Source organism: Hemitrygon akajei, chromosome 19 (genome assembly GCF_048418815.1).
Source record: "Hemitrygon akajei chromosome 19, sHemAka1.3, whole genome shotgun sequence".
NCBI classification, from domain to species: Eukaryota; Metazoa; Chordata; class Chondrichthyes; order Myliobatiformes; family Dasyatidae; genus Hemitrygon; species Hemitrygon akajei.
In genome coordinates, this window is record NC_133142.1 from 16,781,893 (window position 1) to 16,809,302 (window position 27,410).

General features: G+C 39.0%; 1 protein-coding gene across 3 annotated transcripts in view; it reads right to left on the minus strand.

Annotated features, from left to right (window-relative positions):
• iqsec1b (IQ motif and Sec7 domain ArfGEF 1b) overlaps positions 1 to 27,410 on the minus strand; it is a 455,019-nt gene that overhangs the window by 300,334 nt on the left and 127,275 nt on the right. For all 3 annotated transcript variants that reach the window (XM_073072148.1, XM_073072152.1, XM_073072154.1), the window contains exon 2: positions 18,665 to 18,694. In XM_073072148.1, the coding sequence (XP_072928249.1) occupies positions 18,665 to 18,694 (30 nt within the window). The remainder of the gene's footprint in view (positions 1 to 18,664; positions 18,695 to 27,410) is intronic.

The window sequence follows — 27,410 nt, forward strand, 5'->3', positions numbered from 1 at the left end:
CACAACTGCTATTGGCGGAATCTCAGATGGTGATGAGGAGATGTACGGAAGTGAGATGGATCACCTGGTTATACTCATTGTCAGTAAGTCCATGGAAATGAATATGGACTTCAGGAAGGGGAAGGAACACATACCAGTCCTCATTGAGGGGTCAGCAGAGGAAAAGATGAGCAACCTCATGTTCCTGGGTGTCAATATCTCTGAAGATCTATTCAGGGTCTAACATATTGATGCAATTATGAAGAAGGCATGCTAGAGGTTATACTTCAATAAGAACTTGAGGAGATTTGGTATATCACCAAAGGTAGCAATTTTCTACAGCTGCACCATGGAGAGTATTCTGACTGGTTACATCACCTTTTGATGTGAAGTGCCAATGCACAACATCAGAAAAAGCTGGAGTATGTTATAAACTCAGCCAGCCCCATCATGGGCACTAGCCTCCCCACCATCAAGGACACCACCAATACGATATGTCTCAAAGTGGTGGCATCTATTGTTAACAACCCTCACGATCCAGGACATGTCCCTTTCTCATTGCTACCATCAGGGAAGAGGCACAAGAGCCTGAAGACACACACTTAACCTTTAAGGAACAGTTTCTTCCCCTCCACCATCAGATTTGTGAACAGACAATAAATACTACCTCCCACTTTGCTCTCTTTTTATTTTCCTTATTGTAACTGATAGTAGGCAATTCATGCATGGCACTGTACTGCTACCACAAAACAACAGATTTCATTATTTGTGTTAGAATCATGTTTATCACTGATTCAAAAAAAAAATTCCATTTTATAATGTCCTGATAAATGCTTTGAAACACAATAAAATGACCAACAAATCAACATGCCCCCTTAAATACCAAATCTTTAAGCTGTAAAATTATTGCTTTATAGTTTGAATACTCCTTATCCAAAATGCTTGAGGCCAGAAGTGTTTCTGATTTTGTAATATTTGTATCAATAATAATGAGATACCTTGGGGATGGGAACGCAAGTCTAAACACAAAATCCATTTACATCATTTATACAACTTATATATACCTAAACATAATTTATATAATATTTCTAATACTTTTGTGCATGAAGCAATAATGTGTACATTGAACCATCAGGAAAGCAAACTATCACTTATCTCGGCCACCCAGGTGAAAAGTCGGTGGCTGTTTGGCATCACCATTATTCCTAACTCTGAATTTTTGTGCTATCATTAAGCAGACTTCGTCTTACACTTGTTCATCACATATATGTGCTGATGCAGTAGTTCAGTGTGTTAGATTTTCATCAGCATGACTTTAGAAGGAGTACCGGGGCAGTAGATGGAGCAGGTGAAGACACACCCAGGCAAAGTCATTTGATTCCAAATAATTAGGTTATTGGTCATTACAGAATGTCTTTCTGGTGCTTCCTGCTCCCTCCCCCTCTTTTTGCCTTTTCCTGACCATGCTTGACCTCTCTCTGCCCCCTTCCCACTCCAAATCCACAATAAACCCGTATCAGAATCAGAGTCTTCATCATTCACATATGTCATGAAATGTTTTTGTGTGGCAACAGTATAGTGCAGTACATAAAATTACGACAGTACTGTGCAAAAGTCTTAGGTACCCTAGCTATATACATATACTTTAAACTTTTGCATAGTACTGTATACTTAGTGAACAATTGTAAATCTCAATGACCTTGTTCAGCCACCACAACTTCTGTTTCCTTTATTCTGCAAGGTGTTGACCAAAATAGATCTCCCACAACCACATTTTTGAGTCATAATCCTCACGATCACAGCTATCAAATTTGCAAAGGAAATTTTATCCTTCATTTTTCAGATCCACCCATCACTACAGACATATTTAAGAAATTCAGTATTTCCATATCACTCTTCTATACTAGGATCCAAACTTAATGGCACATGTCAGCAGACACAATCTCTCGTTTGCCCTCCTGGTTTCATTTTATTCAAGTTCCAAGTTTAATTATTATTCAACCATACATGAATATAGCCAAATGAAACAGTGTTCCTCCAGGACTAAGATGTAAAACACATTACTAAGATGTAAAGCACACAGCACAAAACACAAATAGCACAAATGGTTACGATTTCAGAAAGGCATACAGTCATAGAGAACACAAAAATAATATAGCCCGTGCTCCTGAGTGGCATGACTGTAGAACTGATGTCAAGTTGTCTTGGTCCAAATTGTTCTTCCAGTAAGTGAACACTGAAGGGGCAGCACCAATGGGAGGGGCATCTCCAACTCAAGCATAGATTCTAGCGTGCCCTGCAGGGGCTCTCCCGTACCGTCTCAGTGCCTCCTCTCCTGGTCAGCTGCAACAGGCAACCCTGCAGCCTCAGCTTTGTCCTCCCCACAACTGAGGCAATGCAGTTCCCCCACCATCAGACTCACCAATGAACCAGTGAACTGGATTTGCAGTATTCTAGATTACGAATTTTTAACAGGGTCTTGCGATCACAATAAAATTCCAAAGACTATCACTCATGCTGCACACCATCCAACGGTATATGACAAGTCCAGGCGCCAATACACAATCGGTATGCAATAAGTCCAGCTCCAGCACTATTGAACAACTTGTTGATGGGATAGCCATGCAGTACTTGACATTCTTAGTATCCAGCAGTGATTTGCGAATGGACAATAAACTGGACTGAGGCTGTCTACAAGAAGGGTCAGAGCCGTCTCTATTTCCTAGGAGACTGAGGTCCTTTAACATCTGCCGGACGATGCTGAGGATGTTCTACGAGGCTGTGGTGGCCAGTGCTATCATGTTTGCTGTTGTGTGCTGGGGCAGCAGGCTGAGGGTAGCAGACACCAACAGAATCAACAAACCCATTCGTAAGGCCAGTGATGTTGTGGGGGTGGAACTGGACTCTCTGACGGTGGTGTCTGAAAAGAGGATGCTGTCCAAGTTGCATGCCATTTTGGACAATGTCTCCCATCCACTCCATTATGTACTGGTTAGGCACAGGAGTACGTTCAGCCAGAGACTCATTCCACCGAGATGTAACACTGTGCGTCATAGGAAGTCATTCCTACCTGTGGCCATCAAAATTTACAACTCCTCCCTCGGAGTGTCAGACACCCTGAGGCAATTGGCTGGTCTTGGACTTATTTCCACTTGGCATGATTAACTTATTATTTAATTATTTGTGGTTTTATATTGCTATATTTCTTCCTATTCTTGGTTGGTGCAGCTGTAACGAAACCCAATTTCTCTCAGGAACAATAAAGTATGTCTCTCTGTTTGTCTGTCAATCATAAAAAAGACATACAAGACAAACAATACACCTTTGATTGGACCCTGAGTGGATGCTGCATCCGAACGTGCCACCATCTCACCAGATGCTTTATTACATCTGATACTTACACAGAAAGCTCTTTCCCAGAGTAATGCAAGCAGGAATTTTTGATCAAACTCTGCTACGCATCAAGATTACAAGATTCGGTTTATTGTCATTTAGAAACCACAAATGCAATGCAGTTAAAAAATGAGACAACGTTCCTCCAGAATGATATCACAAAAGCACACAATAAAGCAGACTACACCAGAAAATCCACATAACATTTGGTAATCCCCAAATCCAGAGTTCAGAGAGGCTGCTGCATATTAATATCGCGCTACCATCTTAGCACATTCCCTGGAAAGGAGCTCCAAATCCACCAGACAAGACTACCCAGACACACCAAGTCAGGAGACCAACTCTACCACCCAACAAACCAAAAACTAAAGCTACAAGACCTACACAAAACCACATATTTACATATAGTTATAGTTAACATATAGTTACAACAGTGCAGACAATACCATAATTGATTTAAAAAAAACAGACCATGGGCACAGTAAAGATAGTCCAAAGATGTTAAAAGACTATAAGTTCGAAAGAAACCACCACACAGTTTCCACAAGTCCTCAGGGTCCCGATAGACTCATCATCTCACGCAGGCAGCAGAAGGGAATACCCCCGTTATGGACTTCCACAGCTCAGCCCTGCAGACGCAGCGCACAGTGAAAGTGCCCCGACCGCAGCGGACTCTGAGTCCATCGAACCTCCGAGCCTCCAACCATCCCCTCTGGCACAGCCTCTCTGAGCACCATCCTCTGCCGAGCGCACTAGGGCGCCCCCGCCAACGGCCACCGGCAATGTGACCCTGAGGACTGGGGGCCTGTTCTTCTCAGCAGAGACTTGGACCTCACAACAGCAGCAGCAACGAAGAAGGCCTTCCTGGAGATCTCCAGATGTTCCTCTGTGCTCCCACGTCCGTTTTTCATCAGATTAGGATTGTGCATGGCACCCCACTTGACAAATAACAGACCTCAGCTCCAGAATGGCCGCTGCAAACTGCGTTGCACCACCATCTTGCTGGAACATCAATCCCATACCAAGAGGATCCAAGGGCCTTTCATTTCTTCCTTGTAAAAAAATGAAATCAGTCTCTCTCAACCAGCACAATTCTTCACCAGGGTAAAGTTACTTACACATTGAACAATTTTTTAACTACCCTCACTTTGTCTACATTAAAATGGTAGCCATTGGATCTTGCATGGAATGCTAGTGGTGGAATAGATGGATCAGTCCTCATTTTAAAACAACATGACTCTGCTGGATCTTATGTTTTAATCAAGTCAGTTCTATTCTAAACTCCAACAGATATAAGCCTAGCCTGTCTGCCTTTTCATCACAAAACAAACCATCATTTGGCTCAGTCCTCGTGAAATACCGCTTTCAGCAGATTAACACAGTGATCCAAATATGGCCCCACCAAAACCTAATATACCTTCTCCATCTTTGTACCATTCCACTCCTATTGAACAATAACATTACTAGCTATCCCAAAGTTTTGCAATACCTCTATTCCAGCATTACAGATACCCACATCCCTCTGCTTCTCAGAGCTGTACAATTTCTGAAACAAATTTTGGTCATTGGCTGAGCATAAGTTAAAAGATTACAAAGCTCAATCAGAAAAATGAATCAGGGAATTTAGTTGAAAAAGAGTGAATGAGGTATTGATTTAGATCAGAGAGGATGAGAAATCAAGTACACAGTTTAAATAAAATGAAGTGAAAAAATGGGGTAGTGGGTAAAGCATAGACAACAATGAATGGAATGGAATGGAATGGCAAGAGGGATCAAGTTAAGATGCTTGAGGGTGGTAGTGAGGGAGAGGAGAAAGTGGAGTGAAGATGGAAAAAAATGCAAGCCCAAGGTTTTGCCTAGAATTCTTTCTTACTTGGCTCTCTCCCAATTTTTTTTATTCCTGCTGGAAAATGGTTTATGTCATCTCCTGACTTAATTAGTGATAAAAATGGTATGAACTGTATACACAAGAATATAAACCCAGTGGTCACGAGATACACATGCTCATTAATGCAAATATCTAAATAGCCAATCATGTGGTAAAAACTCAATGCATAACAGCATACAGATATGGTCAAGAGGCTCAAATGATGTTCAGACCAAACATCAGAATAGGGAAGATATGTGATCTAAGTGATGGTCACCATGGAATGATTGTTGATGCCAGACGGGGTGGTTTGAGTATCTCAAAAACTGGTGATCTCCTGGCATTTCCAGACACAACTGTCTACAGAGTTTACATAAAATCATGCAAGAAACGAAAATATATCCAGTGAGTGGCAGTTCCGTGGGTGAAAATGCCTTGTTAATGAGAGAGGTCAAAGGAGAATGGCCAGACTTGTTCAAGCTGATAGGAAGGCAAATAACCATGCATTACAAAGGTGTTGTGAAGAAGAGTATCTCTGAATGCACAACACATCGAACCTTGAAGTGGATGGGCTACAACAGCAGAAGTCCATGAACATACACTCAGTGGCCATTTTATTAGGTACAGGTGATAAGGTAGCCACTGAGTGCATATTCTTACATTAATAGAAAAACATGAACACATAATGATATGAAGTAAAAAAAACAAGAAAAAAGTAAAAATAAAAGAACAAGTTAGAACATTTTTGATTGAACTTATTATTACTTCAAAAATACAAACAATTTTTTGTAACTTTGTGTCATTAATTCTCTTCTCTGCAATGGGGGAGGGAGAAGCAAAATCCTCCACGGTCTCTTCATGGAAAAACAAAAATAAAGCATAGAAATCTGCTGGTCTGCAGTTCAACCATTAGGTTTACATGATTCAAGAATACCATTCCAACTTTTCAATTGTATTTCAAGGGTCACACAATTGGATGGTGTCTCCATACTCCTGATAAGCTGTAAACAAGCTGCTTCAATGAGTGAATGAGATGTTAGCCAGCAGTAAAATTTTTAAAAAAAATCAAACCTACTGTTGCCCAACTTCAGACAAATTGATTTCCACTATGTGTATCAGTCACCTGTTTTTTTGGGGGGTTTTTCTCCTCCTGATTTTTTTCTTGTTTTTCCTCTGGGAGTGGAAAACATACCCTGCCAGACTTCCTGGGCGTGCGTGCGTGTGTGTGTGTGTGTATATATATATATATAATGTTCTCAGTCTCTAACTGCTTCATTGACCAGATCATCTTGTTTACAGTTTATTCCTATTCCTATGATCACCCCTTTTATCCTATCAATGTGATTAAAATAGATTAATTTTAACATTTGCTTTCACATGATCAACACTCCAACAGGTTGTCAATTCTGTTCAAAATTTGTATTTGCTGGTAGGCAAGTTTATTTGCAGACCAATAGCTTAAAATGGCAAAATGTGTATTTTTGTCAGAATCTGTGCTTAAGAATGTAACAAGACTGAGCACCATAATTTGCTTCACAAGTACTTTCTAATAAATAATTTAGAATCAAACTGTTCAACTAAAGATTGTTATTCCATATGTAAAGCAAGAAGGAATTTTAGATTAATCTGCAATGTTAATTTTGCTGTTACATTACATTCAAAGAACTGCCTACACCAAAAAGTATGAGCAAACATGAAAGGCACCATTTGATTAAATAACTTAAATGAAGGTTATTCTTTTACTCTGTCCTCAACTAAATATACCAAAAGAATTTATATCAGCTTGAAAATTAAAATGCAGCGATTATAGAGAGCATCTTTCATTTCTTCACCTCATTCAGAAGAAGCTACTGATTTACATAAGAATCAATAGACAATAGACAGTAGACAGTAGGTGCAGGAGTAGGCCATTCGGCCCTTATAGCCAGCACCGCCATTCACTGTGATCATGGCTGATCATACACAATCAGTTCCCCGTTCTTGCCCTCTCCCCATATCCCTTGACCCCGCTATCTATAAGAGCTCTATCTAACTCTCACTTGAATGCATCCAGAGACTTGGCCTCCACTGCCTCTGGGGCAGAGCATTCCACATATCCACCACTCTCTGGGTGAAAAAGTTTTTCCTGAACTCCGTTCTAAATGGCCTACCCCTTATTCTTAAACTGTGGCCTCTAGTTCTGGACTCACCCATCAGCAGGAACATGCTTCCTGCCTCCAGTGTGTCCAATCCCTTAATAATCTTATATGTTTCAATCAGATCCCCTCTCATCCTTCTAAATTCCAGTGTATACAAGCCCAGTCGCTCCAATCTTTCAACATATGACAGTCCTGCCATTCCAGGAATTAACCTTGTGAACCTACGCTGCACTCTCTCAATACCAAGAATGTCCTTCCTCAAATTTGGAGACCAAAACTGTACACAATACTCCAGGTGGGGTCTCACCAGGGCCCTGTACAGCTGCAGAAGGAGCTCTTTACTCCTATACTCAATTCCTCTTGTTATAAAAGCCAGCATGCCATTAGCTTTCTTCACTGCCTGCTGTACCTGCATGCTTGCTTTCATTGACTGATGTACAAGAACACCTAGATCTCGTTGTACTTCCCCTTTTCCTAACTTGACTCCATTTAGATAGTAATCTGCCTTCCTGTTCTTGCCACCAAAGTGGATAACCTCACATTTATCCACATTAAACTGCATCTGCCATACATTTGTCCACTCACCCAACCTGTCCAAGTCACCCTGCATTCTCATAACATCCTCCTGACATTTCACACTGCCACCCAGCTTTGTGTCATCAGCAAATTTGCTAATGTTACTTTTAATCCCTTCATCTAAATCATTAATGTATATTGTAAACAGCTGCGGTCCCAGCACCAAATCTTGCGGTACCCCACTGGTCACAGCCTGCCATTCTGAAAGGGACCCTTTAATCACTACTCTTTGTTTCCTGTCAGCCAGCCAATTTTCAATCCATGTCAGTATCCTACCCCCAATACCATGTGCCCCAATTTTGGCCACTAATCTCCTATGTGGGACTTTATCAAAAGCTTTCTGGAAGTCCAGGTACACTACATCCACTGGCTCTCCCTTGTCCATTTTCATAGTTACATCCTCAAAAAACTCCAGAAGATTAGTCAAGCATGATTTTCCCTTCATAAATCCATGCTGACTCGGACTGATCCTTCTACTGCTATCCAAATGTGTCGTAATTTCCTCTTTTATAATTGACTCCAGCATCTTTCCCACCACTGACGTCAGGCTAACCGGTCTATAATTCCCTGTTTTCTCTCTCATAAAAGATTTCAATGGAAATGATAGAAGGAGCATTGTTAAGTGAACATACCTGAAAATTAGGCTGTCTACAATGAAAATATTTGTTATTCCTAACCAAAGTCAATTCAAATAGTGCTCTAAAGCAGGGGTTCCCAACCCTTTCTTATACCATGGACTCCTACCATTAACTACCATGGACCCCAGATTAGGAACCCTAGGTTCTAAAGAAAATAATTTGATAGCATCCGTTAAAAAGACATTTGTCTAACTTTCCAGAGTCACAGACTAATAACTCTTGCTCCTTCCATTCAATTTCAGTGTCAGCTCTGCAACAAACTGTGGGTCAAAATGGAATTTTTTGCTTGTGAAAAACCACATTGACATCTTATTTAGATTTCATTTATGAACAATGGTTAAATTGTGTCAAATCTATCACAAACTTCCTGCTATATAGGCAACATCCATGTCATTGGGTAGGACGAGTGCAGTACTAGAAGATGATCTGTATCGCAATTTTGCATAATGTGAAATCACATCACCTGTCCATACGTCAAAATTCACATAAATTCCATTAGTGAACTTTAGTCTCTGTGTTAAATTCTTGGGTGGTGTCACAGAGTCACACAGTGCAGGAACAGGCCTTTTGACCCAACTGTCCATGCCAACCAAGACTCTCATCTAAAGAGATCCCATTTGCCCACATTAGCACATAACTAAACCTTTCCTATTCACGTCCAGTGTTTGCTATCGTGTTAAATGTATCTGCCTGCACCACTTCCTCAGTAGCTCATTCCGTATACTGATCACCCTCGGGAGAAAAAGTCATCATCCCCCAGGTTCCTTTCAAAACACTCTCCACTCACCCTAAACGTGCGTCCTCAAAATCTTGATTTCCTAACCCTGGGAAAAAGACTGTATCCATTGACCCTCATTATTTTATACATTTTAAAGAGGAATGGGAAAAAAAGTGGCAGTTGGAATGCAGTGTTGGGAAATGTATGATAATGCATTTTGGTAAAAGAAACAATTGTGTAGACTGTTATCTAAAAGGGGAGAAGTTTAAATTTCAGAGGTGCAGAGGAACTTAGGAGTCCTCGTGCAAGACGCTCAGAAGGTTAATTTACAGGTCAAGTCTGTGGTAAAGAAGGAAATGCAATGCCAGCATTTATTTCCAGGGGAATAGACTATAAAGGCAATGAGATAATGCTGATAATGCTCTACGGTTGCTCTGGCAGTGTGCTTTTGGTCATTGTCTTGCTGAAAGATTAACTTCCTCTCCAGTTTAAGCTTTCAGGCAGAAGGCTAGCAGGTTTTTTATCCAGGATCTCTCTATATTTAGGAGCATTCATCTTCCTACCAATCCTGACCAGCTTTCCAGAGCCTGCTGCTGAAAAACATCCCCATAGCATGTTACCTCCACCATACTTTATAGTAGGGTTGGTGTTACCTGGCTGATGCACAGTATTAGATTTATACCACACATACCACTTAGTGATAAGGCCAAAAAGTTCCATTTAGTCTCATCTGACCACAAGTCTTCTTCCACATCTTTACAGCATCCTCTTACAAATGGCGTTCTTTTCCGGTGACTAAGTTTAGAGGGGCAGCCTGATCTAGGCAGTATGGCAGAGGTTTTACCGGTATGTTTTTCACGATGGACTGCACTGAGCTTTAAGATATGTTCAGTGCTTTTGAGATGGTCTTGTGTTCTTTCCACAGATCTGCACCTCTCTGTTATCATTTCCCTGACTTGTCTTGAATGCTCTTTTGTCTTCACTTTGTTTGGTCTATTGAAAATCTACCTTACTGTTGGACCTTACAGAAAGAGGGGGAAGTTAGTCTTATGAATTCATTAAAAACAGGCGATTCTCCAACTTTCTACATCAACAAATTGGTGATTGGGAAGGTAAGATGCAGTATTGCACCTGATAAAGGTCAGCGTAGTAATTACAAAGGTAATTAACACTTCTTCAGCTTCACAATTTTGGTTTTTAATTTTTAGTGAATCATTGACAGGATTTGAAATTTTTCTTTTGACTTGACATGATGCACAATGCTTTGTAAACTAGCTCAAAAAATCCTACTTCAATATATTTAAAATTTAGAAAATGAAACAGTAATATGGGAAAATAGTTGTGGGGGCTGAATAGTTTTTCAAGGCACTGTAAATCCAGTATAATTGCATGTTATGTAAGACCATGCTTATTTTGTCAAAAGAAAACAGATTTTAATAATAACACCAATGATAAAGGATGCAAAATCAGACCAAATGTTTGGTATCACTTAACAGAAAAGTGCATTCAATAGGACTCAAACCATCAGTAAGACAATGAAAGGAATGATGTTTATTTTGAGTTCTTTTTTCTTGGACTAAAAGAGGAAACCATGAATTTATAAGAGGTTACTGCAACTTAACTCCCCTTATTTTATTTAATTATTGGTATTCATTACCCTTCACTTTTTTCCAAAGCAAGGCCAAGATCTTTGTTTTCAATAACATTTATATATCATAAAATCTATGCACTACTTGTTATACAAGAATTCAAAAGTAAAACGGTGAATCTTACATTCATCTTTCATTATATGCAATTCTTATTGAAATTGAGGACATTACAATATGGCCAGAAGGCGCAGATTTAAAAGTTACACTCATTTTTCATTTATTGACAATAATTAATGGTGAAAGTGAACAGAATTATCCAGGGACTATGCAAATTGCAAGCAATTTAATTAAATCAATAAATTAATTTAATTACAACAAACAAGTTCTTCTTTGGACCACCAAAATGATTGAAAAGTACTTTCCATCATATTTTCGTCTTTATGTGCACGTAATTTGTCCTATTGCTTGATAGCTAAAGTTGACTATTCTAGTCCTTTGATTGGACACAACAATAAGCACAGGCATTGAAAGCAATGTGTTACACATTTTGGACAGTGTTCTTTTAATTGTTAATTGCTTCAGTTAACTCCTTTACTGAGTACACACACAAACAATGATTTTATTGTTTGATAGCATTCAAGCTTCTCTGTTCTCAGATCTCTCCTTTTTTTATTTCTGAATATTCATCAATTGATTCAATTGGGTCTGCTCTTCAAAACAGGTATGACATCCTATTTAGGATTTAGGAATAGCATAGCAGTACAAAAAGATGCCACAGTAACAGAACAGGTAGTGCTTCAGCAATCTGGATTTAATTCTGACTGTAACTGCAGTCTGCATGGAATTTGTACATTTTTCCTGTGCTTCATGGGCTTCCCCCAGCTGTTCCATTTGCCTCCTAAATCCCAAAAGAGTGTTTGTAGTTTAACTGACCATGGTATTGATGGACATGCAAGTAAGTTAGAGGGTATTAAGCAGGGGAATAGAGTTATAGAACCATACAGCGTCAAAACAGGCCCTTCGGCTCTACTTGACTACATTGATCAAGATGTCAACTTGAGCGACACTAATTTGTGTGCATTAAGCTCCTATCTGTCCAAACATTTCCAATCTATGTAGCTGCACAAACACATTTTAAATTTTGTAATTGTTCTTGCTTCTATCATCTCCTCTGGTAGCTCATTCCATAAATCCACCACCCTTTAAAAAGAAAAAGTTAACCCTTAGGTCCCTTTTAAATCTTTCCATCCATATATTGATTGAGAAACCTTTTACACATTAAAAATTCTGCCCCACCTCTTCCCTGATCACTATGCCATTTGCAGTCAATACCAGGGTTTGAGCCACATAGTGTCCCCAAATAATCTATTCTTTTTTTTGAATAAACATCTTATCTCCAAATGTCCATTTCCTGCGTTCCTAATACCAATTCTTCTACATCCATAAGTATTTGTATTCAGAGTGTTTTAACTTTTAGTTGCCAAAAACATAGGGACTTTAAGTAGATCCACCAGCATCAATGAAGAGAAAAAACGGAGCCTACTTTTTGGATAAATGACCTTTCACCAAAATTTCCTGACTTTTTAATTATCTTTAATACTTCAGATCTCCACCATAAAAATCAATGCTTCCACTCCCGCTTCAATGTAAGAAAGTGGTCCAATTGTTCAAAAAGATCTACATAGTTTAATCGTTATGAAGAAATTTCCAAAAATGTTTCAGTTAATAATTTGTATTATATTTGTTGATTAAGTGTCTAAATCACCTGAGGCAAGTATAGGTATACTGGATCAAATTAAATAGATAGTTTTTTTTCTGGTTTGTAATTCTAAAATCTTCCAGGTTATCCAAATCTGTTCAAATGCAATGCTGAACTGCTCGTAGGTAAACACTTCCCACCATCCATACCTTTCCAATTTTCAGTCACTTACATTTTTAAAAAAATATACCTGTATCCAGTTTATACATGTCAGTTTTGTGATCTCTTGTTTTTCTTATAGCCCAACAATTCAACATAATAAAACAGACTAGGATAAATCAGCGGTGCTACTAATAAGCCTGTCTTTGTTATTGTTGTCAACTTTCATTGAACTGCAGATTTCTACAACATCGTTGCAAATATTTTTATCTGAAAAGATTTGAATAAATGCTGACGTCTATCAGCAGGTTCTCTTCTTTGATTAGATGAAATAGCACTCTCCCCCCCCCCCCTCCACTTCCTGCACTCATTCTAATCAATTGCTTTTCATTTTGTTTATGGTGGATGCTGGAAGTATTATTGATCCTTCCTTAGCTATGCATTTATAATTGCTTCATAGCAGGGAAAGGAAATGGCAGCATTGAGTAATTAATCTTGTGAAAAGAATCCTTCACAGGATTACAACACCTTCATTTGTTCAAATCTGAGTGTTCTACATTCTAAACAGACTTCACATAATCATTCTTCTATATTACATTTTGGCATTAATTAGAGGATTAAAGTAATATTTTTGGCAATTTTGCATCAGGATATGTTTACAATTCATTCCTCATTCAGGTTTTTGTTAAGGCACTAATTAAGCAGTCTTTAAATTAAAATTAAACTGCTTTCCCCATCCTTTAAGTATCAGCCAAATAAGTGGCTAATTTTAACCAAGTATATGAGTCTTCAATAAGAATGCTTCAGAAAATCACATATTCATTTAATAGGCTCAAGCTAGTTGTATTTTACTTTAAGCTGCATAATACACACAAATAAACAGGTGGCATTAGTATCATGTGTGTTCTCTAAACAAAAAGTACAGTATCCTATAAAAGTAGAGTTTCAAATGTAATTACACAATTATTGCCACTACATTTGGCACTACTGAACAACTTCAGCATTAAACACAGAAAACTAGTTCAATTTTTTATAATATCTCTGAAGTACACTTTTATGCTGAATTATTTTTAATTTAAGAATTTTAATCATGACAGAAGAAACTGACAATGTCAACACCAGATTTCAAAATGGGAAATTTATGATATACAATCAAAATTTATGATACACAATCAAAATATATTACTCATTATGTTGAAATAGTTTTAAAATCATCCACAGGAGCTATCAGAATGCCTGCAAAACTAAATTCTATGAAACAAAGCTACTGCCAATCTAGCAAAAGGTTTTACTATTGGTCCACAATAAAAACTCATTTGCACCAGATACACAAGTGATCAATGGTACAGGCATAAATAATTATCTACTGAAACAGGAAGAAGCTTGAAGATGAAGTTTGATCAAAAATTATGAGGCAAATATTAAGTGCAAGAATCTTAAAAAAATGTGCACTGTATTTTTGGGAATGTAAAGCATAATAATTGGGTTGAAAAATATGTTGGTTTCTAAAAAGGTTTAACATCAAATTATCACCAAAAAAAGCCAAAATCTAACTGGACAGAACAAAAAACTAAGGGGTGAGAGTGAGAGCTGTCATCATGAAGAATCCCAAAAGGTAATTTTACTGCTAATTCATTAATGGCATAAGAGGATTGCTCTTTGGTTGGAAGGCTGTGACATGAAAATTAACTGTAGGGATCAGAGCTTGGCTCCAGCTTTTCACAACCTACATCAATACCTTTTGGCTAAAAAGGTGTTTCCAACTTTGCCAATGATACCAATCTGGCAGGGACCATTTATACAGAGGAGGATGCAAAGAGGCTTCAGGGTTATACAGACAAGCTAAGTAATTAGACAGAAGAGGGCAGATAGAATATAAAATGGAAAAATATGAGGTCAAACAAGAGAAAATCTGCAGATGCTGGAAATCCAAACCACACACACAAAATATTGGAGGAACTCAGCAGGCCAGGCAGCATCAATAGAAAAGAGTACAGTCGATGTTTCAGGCTGAAACACTTCGGAGTTATCCACTTTGGTGCACAGAGAAGTGGAATACTTGTTAAATAGAGAGAGTATGGAATGCAGATTTCAAAGGGATTTGGTGTGCTCGTTTATAAGTCTTTGAAGGCTAACATGCAAGTGAAGCCAGTGATTAAGAAAAATAATGATGTGTTAGTCTTTACTATGAGAGGATTTGCATGCATAATTATTGCAATTATACAGAAACTTGCTGAGACCATGACTACAGTATTGTGTATTGCTTTGGTCTGTCTTCAGGTGATGGACTGCTACCCTGACATTCTCCTGTAAAATATCTTGATACCATTTTGAATTCATTGTTCCCTCAACAATTACAAGCTGTCCAGGACTCGAAGCATGGTGCTCCTTCCACCATGCTTCACAGATGGGATGAAGTTTTGGCATTTGTGTGCAGTGCCCTTTTTCCTCCAAACATGGCAATGTGCATTTCTGCCATAAAGTTTAACTTTTGTCTCATCTGGCCACAGAACATTGTCCCAGAAGCACTGTAGAACACCCAGGTGGTCCTTTTGGAGAGCAGTGGTTTCCTCCACGATGTCCTTCCAGGAACACCATTCTTGTTCAGTGCTTTTCTTCTAGTGGACACATGAACAGAAACTTTAGCAAGTTCTAGAGATTTCTATAGGTCTTTTGCAGCTACCCTTAGGTTCTTTTTCCAGCTCCTTCAGCATTGCATGTTGTGTACTTGCTGTGATCTTTGCAGGATGCTATTCTCCTATGGAGAATAGCCAGAGTACAGAGTTTCCTCCATTTGTAGATAATTTCTCTTACTGTAGACTGATGAACACTCAGGTCTTTAGAAATGCTTTTGTAGCCTTTTCCAGCTTCATGCATCATCTCAATTCTTCTTCTAAGGTCCTCTGAAAGTTGTTTTGATCCAGGCATGGTGCACACATGAAGAGATCTTTCTTGAGAAGAGCTGGTTCTGTCAGTAACCTGACTTTGTGTGTGTGTGTGTGTGTGTGTGTGTGTGTGTGTGTGTGTGTGTGTGTGTGTGTGTGTGTGTGTGTGTGTGTGTGTGTGTGTGTGTGTGTGTGTGTGTGTGTGTGTGTGTGTGTGTGTGTGTGTGTGTGTGCGTGCGTTTGTTTGTTTGTTTTATAGGGTAGGGCATCTGTACAACCTACACCTCCAGTCTCATCCCATTGATTGGAACACCTAAGTCAAAATAGTTTTTGTAGAAGGCATTACTCCAGAGGTTCACACACTTTTTCCAACAAACACATGTAATATTGGATCATTTTTCTCAGTAAAATAAATGAACAATTACAATGTTTTTGTGTTATTTAATTGGGTTCCCTTTATTTAGTTTTGGACTTGAAGATCTGATCACATTTTAGGTCATATTTATTCAGAAGGAAATAAATTTCTACAGGATTCACAAACTTTCTAGCACCACTGCAAGTCCCTGCATTGTTTGCCCATGTACAGCAGTGGCTTTGAATATAGAAACCATGTGTGGAAAGTGGTATTTGGGCAAGCTGAAGTAATAGCTGTGGCCATGCAGTACTTATTGTGGGGCCCAGGGCTCCACACTGGCTGGCATGTTAATGCAGGCTATCATTGGCTCTGGCAGCATCTGCTCCACATGTTGACAGATCACTTAGATCATCTCCCTATCACTGCCTGTTGGATGTAATGGAAGCAGCTATCTCCCCATCTATAACTGGCTGCTCTGCTTTCCTTATTCCAGAGATTTGTCCATGTTAACAAGTTCATCTGCTCCACTTCTCCCCATGCACGTTCTTTGATAATCCCAATGGTGGTCAGGGACATGTGGTAGATTTTCAGGACTGCAGAGTGAATCTTTAGACTGCAAAACTAGGAAAGCTGCAAGACATCAGCACTCTACGGGTGGGGTATCGGTGTACGTAAAAGGAAAATAATAGTAACTAAAGTCTAAGTGGGGCCCTTACAGATGAACACAGAATAAATTATGCTGGGGAAGGAGGAAATGACAGAAACAATAAACAAATACTTTGTGCCTATCGGCACCGACATGGACAACCACCTCTCACTTTTTGAAAATTATGGCTGTCCTTTAGTGAAGTCCTTGATCCTAGAAAAGGACAGGAAAAGCACGACCCTGAAATCATACTTTCAGCTACAGAAACATCTTCCTGCCTAAAAGCTTCATTATTTGGGGAGCAAAGCTTATTTAAAATACATGTTCATTCTATGTGCATTTATCAATTTAAATGCATAAAAATATTTCTATCAACCTTTTACCTTTATCCCTAAAAAAGAGTGACTAGTTCTAATATATGTAGAGGTCAGTGCATGATTTGAAAGTACTGCAACATGAATGCTCAGAACTTATAAGAGAATGTAATTAATGTATGGGATGACTCCCGATTCAACAGTAGCATGGAAATGCATTCTCTAAAAAGATCAGTGATTCAGAATAGGAGCCCAACATCACCTTCTTAAGGGATAGACAATAAAATACAATGTCTACTAGCAACCCATGCATATCATAAATAAAGAGCAAGAAAAACTGTCATAATTAATTTGCAATGTACAAATCCTCAAGCAGGAGTCACTCCACTGCAAGCTAACCCAGCCCCCTGTACTCTACAGTATCTGTCAGTGGATTACAAACTTCCTGATAGGAAGCAATCAGTAAGAAGGCTGGGTTCCTACTTGCTCGATCCAACGTCTATAAGTACAGGCTTTCCACAGGCTTCTTTCACCCCTCCTCTTCTCACTTTATACAAATTACTGTACCTCCACAGACAAATCAACTAAAATCTCCAAGTTTGCAGATGACACAACTGTAGCTGGTCTTATCTCTGATATTGTGATCTGTGATATATTTACAGATTATTAGATTCTTAATAATTAGAATTTAATTACTAAAATAGAATGGAATAATGATACCTTTTTAAAGACAGATTTAATAACATTTATTTTAGATTACACTAAAGAAATGAGAAGGTAAGCATTAATAAACCCAAATATCTTACATTCAAGGCATGAGTTCCACTAGATTTTAAGTGCAGTCAACCAACAAAGGAGTGGTCAAAGGGACAGAGTTTCATTTAGGTACTGAAATCCGAAAGGAACACAGTGGATTCCAGTTAATTGGGCCATCAGTTAATCAGGTCAGCCGTTTATTTGGGACAATTCTTAAAGAACAGAAACTACCCAGGATTCCCTTCATTTATTTATTCAGGACACTATGATGCTTAATTGGGGCAGAAGACTGTTGCCGAACAGTTTCTCATCAGCTGCCAGACACTACACTGTGTTTCGAGCGAAAATTTTAAATAGTGTCAGTTGCGTGTGTTTGTCATTGTTGCAGTGCTTTTTGTCATTGATGGTTGACAAAAAATATGCAGCAAGACAATTCAGAACTGTTTTGCTCATTGCGAGTCCAAGTATTCAGGCTTAACGATACCAGAAACAGCCAGGAGTGAAAATGAAACAATTTCACTACTTCAACAAGTTAGGAACTACAAAGAATTTGAAGTTTCGACAATCATCTTGAATGTTACAATGAAAATGAAGAATTGAAGGATGTAATCGTTGACAGTATTGTGTGAAGGTAGTCCGTAATCTGCACTAGGTGTCTGCGCAAATTTTGTTCACTTATAGTCAGAAGAACATGACATGGATAAACTCCTCTATTGATAAGTATTAGGAACTAATACACAGCTTTATAATAGTTGTAGTTAAGGTAGTGTTCTAATTTGTTTTCCATTTCATTTAAATGAATAATTTGCTACTCCGTTTGCTTTATACATTTTTAACTAAACAGCTAACTGGAGCAGAAGCTTAATTGGGCCAAAATATGTTAATCCCAACATGTCTCAATTAACCGGAATCCATTGTAATATGACATTAAGAATGGTGACTGAACACAAACCTGACACTTCTTGAGCTCTCTCCTTCATACCTGTTAAGTTAAAAAAAGAGGAATGGTTAGTACAAAATATGGAAATAATTTTATGATGTTTTCATTTAATTAACTGCTTTCAAAACCAAAACCAATGGAAAAAATGGCAATTCTGATTAGACCGAGTCAGAAATAAAATTTTCAAGCACTCAATTACTACACTTCTTTTATTCAGCATTACCATATCTAGATGGATTTAAATTTCAATTTTAATAAAGCACTGAATATACTTGTGTTTGTTTTTTATCTAATAACACTTGAGAGAATACTTGGAAATTAATGCTCTTAGGTTGAAAAATTAAGATCATTTTCATTAAATTTAAAATTCAAACAATAATTTTCAAAGGAAGAAAATACCCTTATAAATTCATAATCAGCTTTATAAAGAGCCCAAGTGCATAATAACTATCTTCACCATCATCATAAATTTGACTTATGAGAAGTAACATCAGTTAATGAAGGAATAATTTAGATTTTCTTATTGGTATCTAGCAATCAGCCACTGTTTCAAATAGAACTTTCTAGGCTTGTGAGATAGAGACCACAGAATTTAACCACAAAATCATGACTTATTTACTTAATAGAAAAAAATCTATAGGGAAGAAAAACAAGGTTGCTGTCTTCATAAATTGCACTGCATGGTATTTTGAAAACTAGGCATTACATTCTGGACTCACTAATATTTAAAACTAAATACATCATTCCACAACAGAAATAAGCACCTTGTAAAACAGCATTTAGGTTATGTCATATAATAACTATATAAGACATTCAATATTTAACAAGTATTTTAATGACAAAATGATTTAAAGTTCTTTTTAAAAAGTGCAAAGTTCATTTAATATCAAAGTATGCATACATTATACAACCTTGAGATTTGTATCCCAACAGGCAGCCATAAAACAAAGAAACCCAAAAAAAAATTTTTTTAAACTGTCAAACACCCAATGTGCCGAGGGAAAAAAACAAATAGTGCAAACAATAAATGCAAGCAAATAGTGTTCTGAGCGTTCTCAAAGTCCGTCCTCAGACCCTTAGTTCAACGCAGAGCCGAATAAATGTTGGGCAGTAGTGAGCTGAATCAGTGAGTCCCTTGCCTCAGGCCTCAACACCCTGACCTTTTCAATCTGTAATCATTCTCCAAACATCAGGTTCAGTCACTTTTATATGCTCTGGATCCCACCGCCTTGATTCAGCCTGTACCCGACCTTTCTGATTTGGCCCAGCACTTAAATTGTCATCCAAAGATTTTTTGCACATTAGGTTAAACCTCATAAAGAAAGCAGATTTTTACATAGTATAGAACCGTAAGTTTTACATAGTATAGAACCGTAAGTGGAAACTTTCCTACTATCTTAATTGCTTGTTGCTGTCTTTTTTTTTACAAAACGTTCTGCTACTTCATAAGCTACATTCTACGGTATGCCTCAGTCTAAGATTTGAAACAAAATCTGTATTTGATCTAGTAGTTCCCATTTGCTAAGCCTATTCCAAAAGAAAATTAGTCAGAAAGTTATCTGAATTTTGAGACTTGTGATAATCATAGGCTGCACAATATGTGTTGATGGTAAAGCCAAATTGCAAATAAATTGAGTACTTCTGATTAAAATGAACAAGTTGGAGTACTGAGTATAGATACAAAATAATACGCTTCCTATGAGAAAAATAAAAGAGAGCATAGATATTCTTCTTGAATTACCAGGCCATTAATTTATTGGGCTAACTTTCTTTCCAGGAGAAACTTTGGCAATGCTATATTTGACTTTCAAGAAAGATACAAGCATTGGATAGAAAACAAAAAATGCAGGAAACACTCAGCAGTTCAAACAGCATTGGTGAGGACAGACATGCACTGTCAGGTCAAGGATGCTATATAAAACTGGCATGTGAAGCGACAAGCATGAGAGGGATGGGTAAAGAGATTAGAGGCAAGATCTTCGATAGAGTATAGGCCAAAGTTGTCAAAGTAATAATATTCTTTTAAAAAATCAATAATTGGTGAAAAGAAAAAAGGAAACTCATTGGATTTTGTGACAGTTTTGCCAAGTGACTTATTACCATCCTATTCCCATTTTGTCATCAGCTTCCTATATTGCTCTAAAGATGCCCAACAAAAGCTCAAGGACAATATTATTTCTTCCTTCTGGTTGTTAAAGGGCTCTGACTTAATATTAAACAACTTCAGCTAACCTCTTTTCTTCCTCTCCAAACATGTGCCTGTGTCATTCTTTCTTTTTTCTTACATGTCTCTAAATGCCAGTTTTAAAAATAAATTTCTCCTTGGAAACTTTGACCCGTACCTTATTTCTTCACTATACCCCTCTCTGCAGTTTAAAACACAGGTTCCTTTCTCACTTTACTAGTTCCAATGAAGAGCCTCAACCCAAAATGTCAAATGTTTCTTTTCCTGCAGATACTGCCTGACATGTAGAATACATCTTTCCTCCTCGGCCCTTACCCCCTCTGAACACACTGCTCTCCATCCTGTCTGCACCAATCCCAACCTTAACATCAATCCTGCAGACAAAGATGAGTGGCAGACTGATCTCTAACTTGCTGAGTCCAGATGGCAACTCTCAGACACCTCTTACTTACCTTGTTGAAAGGAATCCACTCTTTACCATCAAGCCGCTGTCTACTGCACCATCAGTAACATCATCAACTCTAGAGATCTCTCATCCAGTGCCACCAATCTCATAGATAGATAGATAGATAGATAGATAGATAGATAGATAGATAGATAGATAGATAGATAGATAGATAGATAGATAGATAGATAGATAGATAGATAGATAGATAGATAGATAGATAGATAGATACTTTATTCATCCCCATGGGGAAATTCAACTTTTTTTTTTCCAATGTCCCATACACTTGTTGTAGCAAAACTAATTACATACAATACTTAACTCAGTAAAAAATATGATATGCATCTAAATCACTATCTCAAAAAGCATTAATAATAGCTTTTAAAAAGTTCTTAAGTCCTGGCAGTTGAATTGTAAAGCCTAATGGCATTGGGGAGTATTGACCTCTTCATCCTGTCTGAGGAGCATTGCATCGATAGTAACCTGTCGCTGAAACTGCTTCTCTGTCTCTGGATGGTGCTATGTAGAGGATGTTCAGAGTTTTCCATAATTGACCGTAGCCTACTCAGCGCCCTTCGCTCAGCTACCGATGTTACACTCTCCAGTACTTTGCCCACGACAGAGCCCGCCTTCCTTACCAGCTTATTAAGACGTGAGGCGTCCCTCTTCTTAATGCTTCCTCCCCAACACGCCACCACAAAGAAGAGGGCGCTCTCCACAACTGACCTATAGAACATCTTCAGCATCTCACTACAGACATTGAATGACGCCAACCTTCTAAGGAAGTACAGTCGACTCTGTGCCTTCCTGCACAAGGCATCTGTGTTGGCAGTCCAGTCTAGCTTCTCGTCTAACTGTACTCCCAGATACTTGTAGGTCTTAACCTGCTCCACACATTCTCCATTAATGATCACTGGCTCCATATGAGGCCTAGATCTCCTAAAGTCCACCACCATCTCCTTGGTCTTGGTGATATTGAGACGCAGGTAGTTTGAGTTGCACCATATCACAAAGTCCTGTATCAGTTTCCTATACTCCTCCTCCTGTCCATTCCTGACACACCCCACTATGGCCGTGTCATCAGCGAACTTCTGCACATGGCAGGACTCCGAGTTATATTGGAAGTCTGATGTGTACAGGGTGAACAGGACCGGAGAGAGTACGGTTCCCTGCGGCGCTCCTGTGCTGCTGACCACCGTGTCAGACCTACAGTCTCCCAACCGCACATACTGAGGTCTATCTGTCAAGTAGTCCACTATCCAATCCACCATGTGAGAGTCTACTCCCATCTCCGTTAGTTTGTGCCTTAAGATCTTGGGCTGGATGGTGTTAAAGGCACTAGAGAAGTCAAGGAATGTAATCCTCACAGCACAACTGACCCCATCTAGGTGAGAGAGTGATTTGTGCAGCAAATACGTGATAGCATCCTCCACTCCCACCTTCTCCTTATACGCAAACTGAAGAGGATCCTGGGCGTGCCTGGTTTGTGGCCTCAGATTCTGTATTATCAGCCGCTCCATGGTCTTCATCATGTGCGACGTCAAGGCAACAGGTCTGAAGTCATTCAACTCCTTTGGTTGTGGTTTCTTCGGTACCGGGACAATACAGGATGTTTTCCACTGTCTGGGTACTCTTCTCTGCTCCAGGCTCATGTTGAAGATGCGCTGTAGTGGTTCTCCCAGCTCAGTCACACAGGCCCTCAGTAATCGTGGGGAAACTCCATCCGGTCCAGCCGCCTTGCTGGTACAGATCTTCCTCAGTTGACCTTCCACCTGTGCAGCCGTAATCCTGGGCGTGGGCAAGGTCTCCTGTGAGTGGCTATTTTCCTGTGAGGGAAGTAAGCCTGGTGTGGATTTCTGCGGTGAGGATGAGATTGAGCTGTCGAACCTGTTGAAGAAGTTGTTCAGCTGGTTCGCTTTCTCCACATCTCCACTTATGTTCGCCCCCCGCTTTGCACCGCATCCGGTGATGATCTTCATCCCATCCCACACCTCCTTCATGCTTTTTTTCTGCAGCTTTTGTTCTAGCTTCCTCCTATACTGCTCCTTTGCCCCCCTTATCTGTACTCTGAGTTCCTTCTGAACTCTTTTAAGCTCCAACCGATCACCATCTTTAAAGGCCCTCTTCTTCTGGTTTAGGAGGCCTTTGATGTGACTAGTGATCCAGGGCTTATTATATGGTACCCTTACTCAACCTACTCATTTTACCTCTTACACAAGTCCACAAACCTGACTGTCCAGGTAGCCTATTGTCTTTGCCTGATCCTGCCCCACTGAACTCACGCCTGCCTACCTCAACTTCATTCTATCCCCCTTGTTTCAGTTCATACCCACTGATATCCACAGTACTTCACATGCTCTCGATCTCCTCAACAACTCTCAATTCCCTGACCCTGACTGCCTCACTTTTACAATGCATGTCCAGTCCCTATACACTTGATCCCCATCAAGAAGATCTTAAAGCTCTCCACTTCTTTCTCAACAAAAGATCTAACCAGTTCCTTCCACCACCAGCCTCTTCCATCTGGCAGGACCGGTCGTCACCCTCAACAATTTCTCATTTGGCTCCGCCTACTTTCTCCAAACTCAAGGGGCAGCTATGGGCAACCCCATTTGCCCCAACTATACCTGTCTTTTCATTAGCTAAGTGGAACAGTCCATGTTCCAAGCTTTCTCTGATAATTCTGTGCTACATTGCAACTACAACGTTTGCACATTGGTGCTGTTTCAAACACCCATGCTGAAGTCATCAGTCTCATCAACTTTGCCTTCAACTTCCACCCTGCTCTTTAATTCATTGGGTCTATTTCTGACACCTCTCTTTTCTTTCTCAATCTTCTGTTTCCATCTCTGGAGACCAAACTGTCTACCAATATCTTTTACAAACATGCTGATTCCCACGGTTACTTTGATTATACCTCTTCCCACTCTGTCTCCTGTAAAAATGCTACTCCTATTTCTCAGTTCCTTCATCTCCACCACATCTGTGCCCAGGATGATGTTTTTCTTTCCAGGACATCCAAGGTGTCGACTTCTTCAAAACACAGGGTTTCCCTTCCTCCACCACTGATGCTGCCCTTGCATGCACCTCCTCCATTTCCCAGACATTCACAACCACCCATCTTCCTATCACCTTAACAGGGATAGATGGAGTTCCTCTTGTCCTCACCTGTCACTCTATAAGCCTCTACATCCAACACATCATTCTCCACAACTTACGCTATCTTCAGCCAGATCCTACTACCAAACAGATCTTTACCTCTCTCTCTCTCTCTCTCTCACTCTCCATTTCCAACAGGAATAACTCCCTCCATGATTCCCTTGTCCATTTGTCCCTCTCCATTAATCTCCTTTCTAGCACTTACCCTTGTAAGTGACAGAAATACAACTTCGGCATTCAGGGCCCCAACCAGTTCTAGGTGAAGCAATATTTCACCTGTGAATCTGTAGGGGGTCATCTATTGTATTCAGTAGTGCTGATGTGGCCTCCTCTACGTTGGTGATGTAAATTGGGGACCACTTTGTTGAGTACCTCCAGTCCATCTGTCAAAAGTGGAATTTCCTGGTGGCCAGCCATTTGAATTCCTATCCCCATTCCTGTTCCAACATGCCGGTCTATGGCCTCCTCTTCTACCACTGTCAGGGTGGAGGAGCAACACCTCATATTCTGTCTAGGTAGCCTCCAACCTGATGACATTGCCATCAATTTCTCCTGCTTGTAAAATTTTTCCCATTTCCCCTTTCCTCTTCTTCTATTCCCCACTTTGGACTTTGACCTCTTTTAATCACCTGCCTATCACCTCTCACAGTGCCCCTCCTTCTTCCCTTTCTCCCAAGGTCCACTGTCCTCTCCTATAAGATTCTTTCTTCTGCAGCCCTTTTACCTTTTCCACCCACATGGCTTTACCTTTCAACTTCTAGCCAGCCTCCTTCCTTCCCCCCACCTTTTTATTCTGGTGTCTTCCCCCTTCCTCTCTAGTTCTGATGAAGGGTCTCAGCCTGAAACATCAACTGTTTGTTCATTTCCATGGATGCTGCCTGGCCTACCGAGTTCTTCTATTATTTTGTGCGTTACTTCCAATATTTTCTGGTCTTTTTGTTTTGGATCTGCAGCTTTCTATTTCAATTGCAAGTACCAGATTGTCTTCAGTGTAAGTTTATTTACTTCTTTAACTAATGACAAATATAGCAATATTTTATTTATATTTAAACCTATACTGACTACTTCTGTGATCAAAAAGCTCCTTTTTGCATCCGTTGGATATCTGTTGAACCTCAATGTCAGTCAAGTTGTACTTTGTATTGAACAGAGCTCATTTCTTCATTGATCGCATAGACTATTCTCCTAAACGAGGAGAAAATTCTGAAATCAGAGGTGCAAAGGGAATTGAGAGTCCTCATGCAGAACTCCACCATAAAGGTTAACTCACAGGTTGAGTCGGTGGTGAGGAAGGCAAATGCAATGATAGCATTCGTTTCAGGAGGACTAGAATATAAGAGCAAGGATGTAATGCTGAAGCTTTACAGGCATTGGTCAGATCATACTTGGAGTACTATGAGTAGTTTTGGGCTCCTTATCTAAGAAAGGCTGTGCTGGCACTGGAGAGGCTCCAAAGGAGGTTCACAAGAATAATCCAAGATATGAAAGGGTTAATTTATAAAGAGCATTTTATGGCTCTGGGCCTGTACTTGCTGGAGTTTAGAAGAATAAGGGGGGGTGGAATCTCATTAAAACCTATTGAATATTGAAAGGCTGAGATAGAGTTGATGTGGGGGCGATGTTTCCTATAGTGGGGGATGTCTGGAACTGGATGGCACAGCCTCTGAATTGAAGGATTTCCCTTAGAACAGACATGAAGAGGAATTTCTTTAGCTGTAGGTGGTGAATCTTTAGAATTCATTGCCACAGACAGCTGAGGAGGTCAGTCATTGGCTATATTTAAAGCGGAGGTTAATAGGTCCTTGATTAGTAATTTATGGGGAAAAGTCAGGGGAAATGGGGCTGAGAGGGATAATAATCAACCATGATGGAATGGCAGTGCAGACTCGATAGGGCCAAATTGTCTAAATCTGCTCCTATGTATTATGATATAAATTTCCAAGGGTAATACCCAAAGTTTCTTAGATACTTATCTAATTCATACCAGTTTGTATTTGCCAAAATAATAGCTTGCACTGTACAATACCTTGATGGTTTACCTTCAACCCTAATCCAATACAGCAGGAGTCCTGGAAAAACAAAACTAATGAGGGAATATTGATAATTGCACTCATTCTGCTCATTACAAACATTATGCTCTTACACAATGACTCATAGTTTAACTTCAGCTGTCAGAATGCAAGTTTTGAATCATTAAAGAATTTTTAAAAGCCAAACACTGTATTAATAGCAACCTTAAGAATTACTTGAAAATTGAACAGAATATTCAGGGAAAATTATATATTGACCTTATTGTCAATATATGAAAAAACAAGAAACATTCAAGCATATCTAAAACTAAGAAAGTATTTTATAGCTTAACTGAAAATGCTGATGATACAAGAGTTATTGCATGAGAGAACCAATTACCTAACTATATTCTAAAAGAACTTTATTTAAAAATAGATATCTATATTTAATTTAAATGCAATTTCTCTGAGCCCATAAACTTTAATAGGACTGGGGTTGTTGGTAAAGTACAGCCTTTGAAAATAGTGTTTTAGAGAGTTATAGATGTAAATAATATTTTGGACTTCATATTTTCCTGGAAAAAAGGAATTTAGAAAAGAATTACATTTAGACAGCATTTTAAATCAAATTAGGAGCTCAAATTTTGAATACATTCTGTACCCACTGTCAACTACTTCTGAATTATGCTATTTATGACCTATGCATCAATTTAATTAAAACCAGGTAGACAATCTATGAAAGATAGTTGATCAAATAACATTTCAAGCTACAACTAAATATAATTATAATTATCTCAATTACTTTGGATCATGAAGAAGTGGCAAAAATACACATCCAATGTTACTTTTGACAGATTTGGAGATTTACTTATGTTAAAACTAGTACATCAAACACTAGAAGGCTGACTAGAAAAAATGTCATCATAACATACTAATAAATATTAGCTGTCAGGGTAATTG